The sequence below is a fragment of the Nylanderia fulva genome, unplaced genomic scaffold (genome assembly GCF_048542155.1).
Source record: "Nylanderia fulva isolate GAGA-0341 unplaced genomic scaffold, ASM4854215v1 Scaffold473, whole genome shotgun sequence".
In the NCBI taxonomy this organism is placed as follows: domain Eukaryota; kingdom Metazoa; phylum Arthropoda; class Insecta; order Hymenoptera; family Formicidae; genus Nylanderia; species Nylanderia fulva.
Genome location: NW_028190558.1, coordinates 1 through 15,353, shown reverse-complemented (window position 1 = coordinate 15,353; position 15,353 = coordinate 1). Strand labels below are relative to the sequence as shown.

The window sequence follows — 15,353 nt, the reverse complement described above, 5'->3', positions numbered from 1 at the left end:
TTCGTATGAGGGTTATTTCATGCTTCATTTCCCCCTCTATTTCGTCTATAGTTATTAGCGGCGTTCTAAACTCGACAACTTTGTCGGTTGTATTTATGATACTGACTGGACACACGTAGTCCTCTGGCTGCACGAGGCATCGTCCTATATACACACCGGGTGCAGTTTGTTCAGCTCTTACGATTCCTGCGCTATTTTTATTTGTGGCGGCTCGGATAATTGTTTCGCTGCGCGGCTGTAATCGGATCCTTTCGTATGGTTGCAAATTTAACACGGCATCTCCTATGGTGAGTTCCCGTTTTTTAAAATTACAGTTAACTCCCTGTTTCCGCAAAAAATCTATCCCGAGAATTCCTTCGTATTCCATGGGAAAATCGTCTTTGACGACGTATGTTGTGTGTTTTATTTTCCGACCTCCTATGTCAATTGTCGCCGGCGTCTTTCCTATTGTTCGCGCTTTGTGTCCCGTAATGCCAATGAGCGTTATTTTTCCTTTATAAATTAATGCGTCATCTTTTAGATGCTTCAGTTTTATTAACGAAATAGTTGCCCCTGAATCGAATAGCATTTTAACTGCGCCATTCTTAGCTTCACGCATCGGTAGTGTAATTAAATCTAAACCCGCGCTCTCTTGTAGTGTGGGTCGTAGGTGTGATACGCGATACTCGACGGCGCGTGCCGGGGTCTCTCCCTCCGAGTCTCCCTCGTTGCTGTCGCGTTCGTAACTGCTACTGCTTTGCTCGGAATCCGTATCACCCTTTTTCGTTTTCGGCTTCTTTCGGCTCTTGGTTAGATTAACATTACGCTTTTTTTTTCCTCATTCGTTCTGTCGCGATTTGATGTCGTTTTTGGCCGTCCGTTTATCGTCCAGCATTCTTCACGGCTGTGTCCACGTTTTTTGCAGTGGTTGCAAAACTTTTCTGCTGTGATTACGCGATCTGACTTCTCGGGTTTCGGAAGCGCGTATTTACTGTTACGGCATTCTCGCTCGTAGTGCCCCGATTTTCCGCATTTATAACATTGTACGGCATTTTTTGTTGATCGCGACGGCGCTCCCTCGTAACGGTTTCGATTTGTGTAATTACTAGATCGCGTTGTAGTTGTGCCCTTTACTTTTTCTTCGGCGGTTGCGGCCGTTATTGCCTCCTGCAGTGTTTGGTAATTTCGAGAACGAATAAGAAGTTGTATCTCGTCGCGTAGTCCTATTTGGAAATTTTGCAAGGCTTGTTTTTGTATAGTACTTAGTATGATCCGCTTTGCAATGGGGGAGTGATCTTCTCCCTCCGTCATGGATTCATATAACTCCATAGCTAAGGTATCGACGCGCGTTCCGAAAGCGTGCGCGCCTTCATTTGCCTTTTGTTTTAAGGAATTGAATTCTATCTGCAAATACGTAGTACTTCGCCTACTCTGGTATGTACATTCCAATTGTCGCTTGAGTTCGTCGTAGGTCTGTATGTCTCGCGTTTGAAAATCTAACATTGCTTTGCCTTTGAGTTTCGTGCATAGGATAGCTCCCACCAATCCTCTTTCGTTAGCAGGGTGTATGTTTGTCATGGCGTACGTGCATGTGCTTAGGAATTCCTGTAATTTATGTTGGGCCGTCCCGTCAAATTCCGGAATCATTTGCCGTGCTTCTTTTAACGATAAAAAAGGCTCCTGCGGGCCTTGTCGATGTCTAGCGTCACTCTCTGTTCGTCCGTACACAACGTTATATTTTTTGTCGTCATTGTCGGGGTCTTGCGTTTCCCTCTCGCGGGTGTGTGTGTCCCGGTGGATTCGACCTCGTTCGTCCGCGTATGTGCTAATATCACGAATTTGTTCGCGTAATATGTCTATTTCCGTGAGCATTTCCCTACGTAGTTCTCGCATGCCTCTCATTATCTCACGTAGCATAGGGTTATCTATTTCGGCCTTCCTATAATTAGGAGTTTCGCGCACCTCGATTTCGTCAATGCGTCTATCTATGTATCGTCTGGTATCGCGGGGGTTAGTTGTTCCTATTTCGCTATTAGGGGGTGGTGCATGTACGTCGGCTTCCACCAGTCGAGTGTTGTCGCGAGCTATTGTACCGTGTAGACGGTCAATCTCGCGGTCGATGGCACCCTCGGACACATCCATGCCACCGTTAGGCGGTGTTCGCAGCATGTCCTGATACTCACTCGGATCGAAAATACTACTATCGTACGATGTAAGCAAAGATTCCCCGTGTTGTGACCCGTTGCTAGGAGTTCGTCTCACGCGTTCGTTACTTTCTTTTCTTAAATTTTTACCGGTGTTGGTTTCCCCTTCTTCAAATAAACTTTCGTCAAAAATGTTAAACGGAAATTCGCGTTCGGCTTTCCCGTGAGTATATGATTCGGAGTCGCTCTCTCCTGAATAATATGCTTCTAATTTTATCCGCACTTTTCCGAGGTTTTCTAAGGTTATCGGTAGTGCTTTGATTGATCGTGCGGCTGAGTCGCTATGTAACCACGAATTATTCGCTATCGCTTGTCGGGGTGTTTCGCTTTCCTCCGACATTTATGCAGTATGTATAAAAGTTTGGTTCGGACTTACATTAATGTTACTATCGCTCGCTTGCTGACGCTGCAGATCATCGCTCGGCAGTGTTGATACGGCTGGCGGTCCGGTGTCGTAAGGTGATCCTGCGGGTCGCTGTACGGTGCGATGCGTTGTCCGTGTTGTCGTAGGTCGCGTCCTTAGGTGATGGCCTACTTCCCGACGACTGATGCGTTGTCCGTGTGTGTGTGTCTTTTTGTACGTACGGCACGCTGCTGCTTATACGTCGGCTTCTGTTTTGTTTGTTTCCCGTCGATTATTATGTTCGACGTGCCTGATTATTAATACTGCTGTATTTTTCAGGTCTTCCTCCGAGTAGTTCCTGACGGTCCTTCGGCGCAATCCCACCGCTGCCACCAAATTGTTGTGTGCCTCGGGAGAGACACTTAAGGGTCGCGCCAAATTGGGATGGGAATCCGGGGCGTCAGGACTTGTCGGGTGTTTGTAGAGAAATGCACTACACTTTTTGTATTAAAATTCTTTATTCAACTTCAACCACTTGGTCTTTATTTTATTTCACTATCAATACACTGAAGCTTTACGAGTGTGCGGCACTGACTTTATATTATTCCGCGTATCGCGCACAACGGCGAGTCGATGCTAAGTGCGCGCGCGGTTAGCGAGATCGTGGTTAGAGCGATTATTTGTGTCTGCGACTGAGCGAGCTGTCGCGTCTCTACTCTCTTTTTATATCGTTGTTTTTTGGAGTTTTCCCGATCGGAAGGGGTGCCTGGCAACTAGGTTTCCCCGGTCGAGAATCTAGGTGCAAGCGAAGCAGATTCAAAGTCCTTCTGCTTTGCTTGCACGTTGACCAATTTCTGTTCCGCGTATATCTCGCATTGTATGCGTTTTTAACGCGGTCATTATCTGTCGTAATTCTGATTTCGCGTATACCTCGCATCGTATGCGCTTTTTAACGCGGTCATTATCTGTCGTAATTCTGATTCCGCGTATACCTCGCATCGTATGCGTTTTTTACGCGGTCAGTGTCTGTCGTAATTGCGGATGCAATACGAGTACCCATTTCTTAATATTAGTTAACTTTTAATAGTTATATCTATTGTATATCTTTGGGGGATATAACAATATTTATTATTTGTCAATATTGTTTAAAAATGAAAATAATTTATTGGTCCAATATTAGAATACAATATTAGCTAAAAAAGAAAGAGCGGACACCTTACAATACTAGACCAATATAGAAAATTAGTTTATACCCAATAATAAAATTCAAATAATAAAATTAAAATTGATTATTTATTGCTTGCCAATTTTGCCCCAATGCGATTGTGCTATTAGGGTATAGTGTATCAAAAAAACGTGATAACGTGATCCCTGAAAAGGCTAGATAATTATTAAATCAAGATTTTAAAATTAAAAGATAAAGATAGATATATCACAGATGAAAAGAGCAGGTTTCAAGTAATGATCCATAATGTATATTTAACGCGCGTAATATGTCGTGACTATATATCGAGTCTTCTAAGAAGTCTATAAATTTATAATTATTTCACGGCAATTTCATTGAAATTTTGAGAACATCTTTTACATTTAAATTTATATTTTTTACATATTAGTTATATTGCATTATCAATTATATTGCACATTGTGTTGCATATTATATTGCATAAATATTGCAATTATTTATTATTCCATTGTTAATGTATGTAGAACAATATAATATAAATATTCATAAATAAATTATTAAAATATCATTAACTGATTTAGAATTCAACGGTATAAATATAATTATCGAGGAAATTAATGATAAAATTTATTTAGATGATTTCAGCTTCTTTACGTAGATTAAATTTTATCGCTTAAATTTTAAATCGTCAAGCATATTCTTCTCTTTTTAATTATATATTTATTACTTTATCACTGTTTATTTTTTAGCAAATACAGTTTTTGTATATTATATTTAAGTTTCCTATAAATCTTTTTATAATTTAACGTTCGCTGTTAATTATGTTAAAAAAATAAACAATTTTTTTAAATCGTTCGATTACATTTTAGTATTCGTTTTGCAGGCAATACCATGGGTGGAATTTTTTTACAACAGAATATGCAGAAAATTCTTTAGATTAATAAACCACATATCAGTAAAGCCGACAATGTGGCTTTACATGATAACAGCGTTTATTGCTTATAGAAAATGACCAAAAAATTACTGATATACAGTAATTTTTGATCATTAAATTATTGATATATGTACAGTAATTTAAGTACTCGAAATAAGTAATTAAGCACTAACTCACTAGTATTAAATTTCCATAAGGGATGTTCATATTCGGTGGTCGAACAAGACATTTTTAGGCATAAAACGTATCAGATCGATCACGAATATTTAGACAAATCTGCCTCAAGTTACACGATGACAATAATAAGATGATAAAGTGCAGATAAAAATTACTATGCACTTTTTTTAAAAGAGAGGAAGCGGAAAAAGGAGAGAAAATGCCGTTATTAAAGTATCAAAATAATAGTTTAATAACAGCGTGAGATCGAATTCGAATTTGATTATAAATTTCGCATACAAATATTCAACTTGACAAGTACGTTGATAACTTGTATGAGAAGTATTTATGTATACATATGTATGTACATATATGATTATCTTATATAATCTGCGACAATATAATCAAGCATTACAGTTACAGGAGTGCAACTATAATGTAAGAAATAAATGCTTATTAATGGAAAATAAGCAGCAGATAAGAAATTGTTATCAAGATAATTATCAAGTTAAATATTTGCGTGTTTCAGTAAATAAAATTAATATATTCTCTCGCGCCACACATCATCCTTTCGCATTTACATTCTTTATCGCTTCACCAAAAATTATTCATTAGAAGCTTATTCATTAATAAATTAAATAAAGCACAAAAAATGCATAACAAAGCAAATTAACATCTTCTTACTGAACTGAATGAGCAAGCAATATTTTTCTTTACTCGTATTTTTCGAAATTTCTCCTTTCACGTCGCGAACTAAAATTGTATTGATTCTTTCATACTCAGAATAGAATTTTCATTAGCCAATAGATTGTTTGTCATTCTTCAATTATGGTCCAAAAGAAAATATCTTGCAGATAATAGTCGGATTTTCATCGATGGAATGATATTGCTGGACGTGTGATGTTATATTTTTTTAATCATCTTGGCGCGGACGTAAATTGATGCTCGTCCTCGACATAATAGACTTTATCTATTTCTTCATGGTCCTGATCAATTGGATAATGAAGACTTGAAAATTTGTTTTGTGTACACATTGGACGAATTTTTCGTGCAACATAGAATCCTGAAGATGATGATTCTGGATGTCATTTATCTCAGCACAAAACCATCCGATGAGTGAGATCCACAATTAGGTCTTGAAAAAATTGTCCATTCGAAGAAAGTGATTATGTCCACTTTCTTCAAAAAAATTTGCGAATAACGCAAATTTTTAAGATTTTCTGGATTCTTGCGTTATTTAATTTAGATAAGATGAGCTGTATATTTATTATCAAATTTTTTTGCTTTATCTTAATTGTAAATGTAGACAAAATATATTAAATTCTTTAATTTTTTATGCAATTTAATAATAATAATTGCATTTGACGAGTAATTTCTTCTTTTTTGCAGAAATCGCGCTTGGATTTTATATCTTTAGCCATTCGTCCTAGTTGATTATTTTCGTCGCCATGTTGCTTGAGCTAGCGATTTTGTACTCGTATGATTTAAGTAGCAAGCATCATCATGATAGCAACATGATCTCCTGCATCAATTTTTCTTCTTCTTTTTTTGTTGACAAGGAACAGATGAATAGTTAAGAACTGATCATATTCCCACAGTATCTTCAAATGATATGATATAAGAATGCTTGATGTAAATTATTAGAGGAGAAACTGCAAGCTTCTTCTTGTATATCGAATAAGAAGATTATTATTAATCTTCTTTTTCTTCTTCTTTCTCTTTAAACAAGGAACAGATTCGAGAAAAGGAAAAATCAATTCAGATGTAGACTTCATAGATCTTAGAATAATGTGACAGACTTCAGTAATTTCTAATCGAAGAGATTCCAATTGACTTTTTTGTGCTAAGTCAGTTTGGAGAATGATTTGTTGAATCATAAATCCTCGATCATCCATTTCACGAATCCTCATCGCAATTTGTAGTTTAACTTGTATTCTGAGGGATACGCGCGAATAAAAGGAGAAATTTCTTTTTTCAAAATCGATGACGATTACTCTCAATTAATTAATCTTATTGTCATTGTATCAATTAAAATTATAAAATTACTTGCTTTTTTTTAAACGCTTTCCTCAGATGTTTTATATATGTATATATATATAATCTCTAAAAACTCACCTTTAAAAAAAGGTAAAAAAAGGCGACCAGTTAAGGGCACGCCATTAACAAAAATTATTTATTGCAAACCCATGTAGAATCCTATGAAAAATTAATCATTGCAAACCCATGTAGAATCCTAGGCAAAATTAACCATTGCAAACCCATGTAGAATCGTACCTATTGCAAACCTATGTGGAATCCTATGAAAAATTAACCATTGCAAACCCATGTAGAATCCTATGAAAAATTAACCATTGCAAACCCATGTAGAATTGTATTAAAAATTATCCATTGCAAACTTATGTAGAATCCTACATTGCAAACCCATGTACAATAGAATTGTATGAAAAATTATCGATTATAAACCCATGTACAATCGTAACAAAAGTAATGAAATAAAAAAAAAATTGCGACAAGTGAAAGTAGAAACTTGTACCAGTGGAAAATTAAAGTTGCAGACATATATATAGTCGTATAATGAATCAGTAAAAATTTAAATTTGCAAATGTAGAATCGTACCATAAAAAAACTTATCTTTTAAAAAAAAAAAGATAAACAAGATGCCAAGTCCATTAATATAAAATAAAAAGAAATAAAAAAATTGTAGTTAAAAAAACTGGGCGCGCTGCTAAATAATATTCTAATGATATTAAAATTAAATTGTTATTTTTAAACTCATTGCAGTTAAAATATGTTTTGTGTTTAAATTAATTAATGTTACTTTAAGGTGCTGAATAATATTCTAATGATATTAAAATTAAATTGTTATTTTTAAACTCATTGCAGTTAAAATATGTTTTGTGTTTAAATTAATTAATGTTACTTTAAGGTGCATTGTAATTTTGAAACTTAGCAGCGCGCCCAGTTTTTTTAACTACAATTTTTTTATTTCTTTTTATTTTATATTAATGGACTTGGCATCTTGTTTATCTTTTTTTTTTTAAAAATAAGTTTTTTTATGGTACGATTCTACATTTGCAAATTTAAATTTTTACTGATTCATTATACGACTATATATATGTCAGCAACTTTAATTTTCCACTGGTACAAGTTTCTACTTTCACTTGTCGCAATTTTTTTTTTATTTCATTACTTTTGTTACGATTGTACATGGGTTTATAATCGATAATTTTTCATACAATTCTATTGTACATGGGTTTGCAATGTAGGATTCTACATAAGTTTGCAATGGATAATTTTTAATACAATTCTACATGGGTTTGCAATGGTTAATTTTTCATAGGATTCTACATGGGTTTGCAATGGTTAATTTTTCATAGGATTCCACATAGGTTTGCAATGGGTACGATTCTACATGGTTTTGCAATGGTTAATTTTGCCTAGGATTCTACATGGGTTTGCAATGATTAATTTTTCATAGGATTCTACATGGGTTTGCAATAAATAATTTTTGTTAATGGCGTGCCCTTAACTGGTCGCCTTTTTTTACCTTTTTTTAAAGGTGAGTTTTTAGAGATTATATCATTCATTTTTGTATATGATATAATAACATTACCGCAATGCCATGACTCTGTGTATGTTTTACTGTTTAGACGTTTTGATGCTTTAATCAAAGATACTTGATTCTATATATATGTTTATACATAATTTAAGAAATATTTTCAATATCTTAAATCATTTCTTTCCTTATTTGCAAACATGTTTCAAATAATATTTGATATCATAGCTTTAAAAGATATGTATTAGTACACGTATTATCATATTAGCACAAATGCGTAATATCATATACGATAAATATAAAATATATTTTATTACTGCATATATTACTTTAATGCAGTTTACTTTATAAAGTATCTCGTTCGAGTACTCGTTATTTGGGATCATATTATTGCTTTATATGATAATATAATATAATTGTGTAAATGATATTTTATTGTACCGTATGATCATATATTTTAATTGATCAAGTAAAATATAAAAAAATATTTTTCTTATTAAATATATATATATATATATATATATATATAATTAGACTTAAAAGCTTGATTTGATTTACTAATATTTATCACGAACATCTGTTTAAGAGAGTTATGCCGGAATATAATTCTGTGATATGATCTATATTAATTTGATCAATTTTTTTAAATAATATAGTAATAAATATTAATAAATATAATAAATATTAATTAATAAATATTAATAGATATTAATTAATTTATAATTTTATAGTATATAAAACTGAAGATATAAAGAAAATGGAATACAAATAAATATTTTTTTCCGTCAAGCTATCACTACATTTTGCACATGTCTAGTGGATTTTAGTAATTATCTTAATTTATGTTTATTTTTCTTTTTTTTTTTTTTGGGCCCAAGGAACAATGAATGTTAAGAACTGATCATACCCCCAGTATCTTCAAATAAATAGATATAAAAAAGGGCTTTTGTCTTATTAGAGGAAAACTGCAAGTTTTCTTGTATACAAAAAGAAATTTTTTTTAATCTTCTTTTTCTTCTTCTTTTTTTTTTAAAAAAAAAAACAAAAAAACAGTTCGAGAAAAAAAAATCAATTCAATGTGCCCTTCATAGACTTAGAATAAGGGTTCGACTTCGAAATTTTCTATGAAGTTTTTCCTTTTACTTTTTTGTGCAACTTTTGGAAATGATTTTTGAATCATAAATCCTCGACATCCATTTCACGAATCCTCATCGCAATTTGTGTTTAACTTGTATTCGGGGGGTACGCGCAAAAAAGAAAAAATTTTTTTTTTAAAAATCGATGACGATTCCCAAAAATTTTAAATTTAAAAATCTTATTGTCTTTTTTAAAAATTAAAATTAAAAATTTTACTTTTTTTTTTTTTTTAAAACGCTTTCCTCAATGTTTTTTTTTATATAATATAACCCCTAAAAACTCACCTTTAAAAAAAAAAAAAAAAAGGGGCAAACCTTTTAAAAGGGCACCCTTTAAAAAAATTATTTATTGAAAACCCATGTAAATCCTAAAAAAATTTAATAAATTGCAAACCATTAAATCCTAGGAAAAATTTAACCATTGCAAACCCTGTAAAACGAAACCTTGCAAACCATGGGGAAAACCCTATAAAAAATTAAAACCCTTGAAACCCCCGTAAACCCAAAAAAAAAATTTTAAACCCCTTGCAAACCCATGTGAATTTTTTTAAAAAAATTACCTTTGCAAACTTATGTAAATCCTACTTAAAAAACCCTTCAATAAAATTTTTAAAAAAATTAAATCGATTAAAACCCTTTAAAATCTAAAAAAAAAAAATAAAAAAAAAAAAAATTGCGACAAGTGAAAGTGAAACTTGTACCGGGGGAAAAAATTAAATTCAGACATAAAAATGTCGAAAAATGAACAAAAAAATTTTAAAAATTTTTGAAAATGAGAATGGGCCCCCAAAAAAAAACTTTTTTTTTAAAAAAAAAAAAAGATAAACAAAGCCAACCCTTTAAAATTATAAAATAAAAAAAAATAAAAAATTGTATTAAAAAAAAACTGGGCCCTGCTAAAAATATTCAAATGTTTTAAAAAAAATTAATTGTTTTTTAACCATTCCCAGTTAAAATATTTTGTGTTTTAAAATTTTTAATGTTACTTTAAGGTGCTAAAATTTTCCCTAAATATATTAAATTAAATTGTATTTTTAAAAAACCTTGCTTTTTAAAAAAAATTTTTTGTTTTAAAATTTTAATTAATGTTACTTTAAGGTTTTTTAAAAATTTTTTGAAACTTACAGCGGCCCAGTTTTTTACTCCCCTTTTTTATTTCTTTTTTATTTATTTAATGGCGGGGCATTTTTTTTATTTTTTTTTTTTTAAAAAATATTTTTTTTTAATGGTCGATCTATTTTAAAAAATTTTAAAATTTTTTTTACTGTTTCATTACGACTATTAAAATTTTACAATTTTTAAATTTTCCACTGGTACAATTTTCTATTTTCACGTCGCAATTTTTTTTTTTTTTTCTTTTTTTTTTTGTTAATTGTAGGGGGGTTTTAAAAATCGATACTTTTTCAAAAAAAATTCTTTTGGGTCCCGGGTTTTCAAGGGGGGGATTCTAAAAAATTTTTTGCAAAAAATTTTTTAAAATAAAATTCAGGGGGGTTTTGCAAGGTTAATTTTTCATAGGTTCTACGGGGTTTTTTTTTGGGTTTAATTTTTCAAGGATTCCACATGGGTTTCAATGGGTACGATTCTACATTTTTTTGAAATGGTTAAATTTTTTGCCAGGATTCAAACAGGGTTTCAATGATAATTTTTTCATAGGAATTTTTCGGGGTTTTTCCAAAAAATAAATTTTTTTTAATGGGTGGGCCCCTTTAAAGGGGGGGCCCTTTTTTTTCCTTTTTTTTTAAAAGGGGGTTTTTTTTGAGATTATATCATTCTTTTTTTTTATTAATTAACATTTACCAAAATGCCATGCTCTGTTATTTTTTAATGTTTTTGACTTTTGATGCTTTAATCAAAAAAACTTGTTTTTAAATTTATGTTTATCCCTTTTTAAAAAATTTTTTTAAAAATTTTAAAAACTTTCTTTTCCCTTTTTGCAAACTTTTAAAAAATATTTTTATCATAGCTTTAAAAGTTTTTAAATTTGTACACGTATTATCATATTAGCAAAAATGCGAAAATTTTATATACGAAAAAATAAAAAATTTTTTTATTCTGCTATATTTTTTTTTAATGCTTTCCCCTTTTTATAAAGTAAACTCGTTGAGTACTCGTTTTTGGGGGGTCATTTTATTGTTTTTTATAAAAAATAATATTTAAAGGGGGTAAATATTTTTATTGTACCGTAAAGATCATATAATTTTAATTGATCATAAAATTAAAAAAATATTTTTTTTTTTTAAAATTAAATATAATTATTTTAATATTAAAAGACTAAAAACTTTATTTTTTTTTTCTAATTTTACACGAACCCCTTTTGAGAGTTATCCGGATATAAAATTTTTTGAAAATTTATCTATATTTAATTTTTTTTAATTTTTTTTTTAAAATATAGTAATAAATTAAATAAAAATTTTAAAAATTTTTTAAAAATTTTAAAAATTTTAAAATTTAAAAAATTAAATTTTTTGTAATAAAAATAAAGTGGAATACAAAAAATTTTTTTTTTCCCTCAGCTAAACACTAATTTTGCCCCTGCTATTTGGGTTTTAAATAATTACTTTAAAATTTTTTTAAAATCAAATTTTAAAAAAATCTTTTTTTTTATTATAAATTTACTTTTAAAATTTTAAAAAAACCCCCTTTTTGAACAAAATTTTGCAATGTAAAAAGACGAACAAACGTTAAAATAAAAACGGAAAAAATTTAAAAATGAACTTGTGTTTTGTAGGGGTATTGCTATTTTTCATAAAAAATTTTAAGTTTTCACAATTTTTTTTTAACCCCCCCCTTTTTTTTAAAACTCGACACATAAGCCTGAATAATACCTTTTTTCAACAATAGAAAACTATATTATAGTGAATAAAGGAATACGCAAAAATTTTGTATAATGATGTATAATGAGGTATAATGATTTATTATGTATTATACATAATTATTCAAAAACGTTTGTTACAAACATTTTATACTTTTCCGTCTTAAGAGAATATATATTTTATTAAACAAAGTTGTATATTGTACGTCCTGTTTCCCCTTAAAATATCATAGAGATTAATTAATAATCTTGTCACACTTCTGTTTGTAATTAAATATTCGTTATATTAATGTCAATTACAATCGTGGTCATTTTAATATAATTAATTTTTACATTCCACCTAGATCCTTTACAATTGATGCTGATTTTCGTTGGCCTACTGAAATTCTTCATTTCTAACAATAAGTGCAGCCAAAAATTTGCCACATATATGCTAGCATGGTTCGGTGATAGCAGAGTGTTATACATATTTACTAGTAAACCTGTAAGTTTTCCCGCGTATTTATATTTTGTAGCAATCAAGCAATATGATCAAATTTCTCAGTAGACAAATTATATTCTTTCAACAATCGTTGATTATTTGCAATGCATGACGTGACCTGATCACGCTGAAAAAATATCAGTTATAAAACAGATGTAGTTCCTATTAGTTAATTATGTATTGCAGAATCATGCAACGCAGCAAGACTAAAGATATAATATATAAATTGAATAATATATGGTTCAATAAAAAAAGATACCACTGAATTAATGTCAGCAGAAGGCTCTTGATGTAATTGGACTTGTCTGATGATATTACTTAGTGAATAAAGTTTATTATACATATTCTACTGTCGCGAGTTCTAATCTATTTAATATAGAATTGAAATCGAGAGCATTATCGTTTAGCTTTTGCATTTGCTTTATTTGCTATATACATCTTGGCAAAACTTTGAGTCGATTAGTAGAATATCCATTCTTTCTTCCATACGCGTGGATTCTATATAATTACAACTAATATGTAACATGACATTGTAGGGGAATGTAACCTACATACATGTTACATGCAAAGAGGTTACATGTCATCAAAATCTGACATCTGATCTGACACATATACCTAACATCATGGATCATGGAGCGACATACTATCGCCGTCTGTTGTAAAACGTGCGAGATGGACATTTCCAATACATGCATCTATTCATTGTTGTGTACGTGTGATATATGTGTGCGCATGTGTTGTATACGTGTGAATACGTGTAGCACGATACTACTATGTTTTGCGTGGTCGATGATGACGGGGACGTTTCTTAAAAGAAATTTTTCATATTTCGACTTTGCAATTATATATCTCTGCTTACAAATCACGTAGAGCAGAAATAAAGACACTTTTATTATATAATTCAACTCAATCTATCGATTAAGTCTAGTATAAACTCGATTGCTTCAGCCGTTATTGAGGAATTCGAAATATTATAAAGACTCAAATGTCCGACTCGCGTTAAGATACACGGTGTCTCGGCTACGCCCTTAACTGGTCGCGAGACCTACCGTGTCTCTTGATATAATGTTTATATATGTGTTATATATATATATATATATGCACATAAAAATGTTATATGTATTTATATCCGTTTCTTTTTTTTAATTAAAACAATATTAATAGAAACACAAAAGGATGAAATGTAATGGATTTGGAAACTTTGTTCCCAATGTTCATTGGAGTATATATAATTAGTAAATTGATAGGAATGAGGAAATATTTATCGTAGCAATTGAAGCAATATTTATAGATCGACCGGAACTGTTTTAAATGTACGTACGTGATACAGTTTTATGTGTGTATCTTTCCAATAAATAAAAAATCTTAAATCTTCATGATTTAAAAATATGACCATCGTATACGAAAAGAGATATTTATATCGTATGCATGACAAATAATTAATTTATAATCGTTCTGCAGATGTTGCTGTTTAGAACCCGTGGCTCATTGTCAAATCCATGACTTTCAAACTTGCATTCATAGAAAATGAAGTATACTTAACAATATTTATTAATATATTAATTTACGGCAATAATTTGAAACTGATTTCACAATTTGATAGATTATATACAGATATAATTTCTATCGTTGATATAAATGTGCGAAAAAAATATGCTTGACAATTTTTCCCTGAAATTCGAATTTATCATAATCGATTTAAAGATACAGACTGTGTTTTAAAGACAGATACCGTGCTTTTATCGTATAAGTAAATGTCAATTTTTCTAATATGCTTGAAACATTTTTTTGTAACAATATTCCTCAATTAAGTTAAATTAATTAAATTAATAAAATAAATATAACAATTAAATGTAACAATAAGCTAACCTCAGGTTGCTCAGAGAAGAACAACCGAATAAGATATTTAGAAACTGCCATATATTTGTAACGAATTAAAGATCAAAACTTGTCAGTGCAAATATTTCATTTTATCATCTGAAGAAATGTGTATAAATCAGGTGACGCGGTAGCGTCTCGCTAAGTTATATCTTTCATTCGTCAAATTGAAATACAATCTACAAAAAACAAAAAAAAAATTGAAAGATATCGAAAAGATAGCGAAAATATCAAAACAAAAGCGAAATTATCCGTAGGACGCTACTGTGTATCCTTTACCGGACGTAACACGATTTTCGTCACCTTGAAAACAAAAATTTGAAATATTTCATGAACGGAAACATATTTTTCAAAAGATGACCATATCAATCGAAAGCGCGATTTTTTCCGAGTAAAATGAGACCTTAACGAACTTGATAGCTCTATTGGTTGCGGAGATATGAATTTTTTAAGTTATTTTTGGTCGAAAAGATGTCACTTTTTTTTAAGACTACGGCGTCGTACTTGTCCGCGGTCACCCATCCCGACAAAGTGATTCTGTCCGAAGCTGCTTTACCTTATCCGCGGTCACCCATCCTAGTATAGTGACATTTCCTCAGCTGCTTAACCTTTTAAGCAACCAAACAAAAAATAAATTCTCGCTCTCTCTCACTCTCTCTCTCTCTCCCCCCTCTCTCTCCCCCTCTCT

The 15,353-nt window shown here is 31.1% G+C and overlaps 1 protein-coding gene across 1 annotated transcript; it reads right to left on the bottom strand.

Annotated features, from left to right (window-relative positions):
* Positions 1–531: 531 nt before the first annotated feature.
* On the bottom strand, positions 532–2,148 carry LOC146721447 (uncharacterized). Its single transcript, XM_085486752.1, has one exon. It carries the CDS (start codon positions 2,146–2,148, stop codon positions 790–792), a length of 1,359 nt encoding a protein of 452 aa, XP_085342878.1. The 3' UTR covers positions 532–789.
* Positions 2,149–15,353: the final 13,205 nt, after the last annotated feature.

Coding starts and splice junctions, on each gene's coding strand:
- LOC146721447 (XM_085486752.1), bottom strand. CDS start 2,148: ATGCTGCGAACACCGCCTAACGGTGGCATGGATGTGTCCGAGGGTGCC.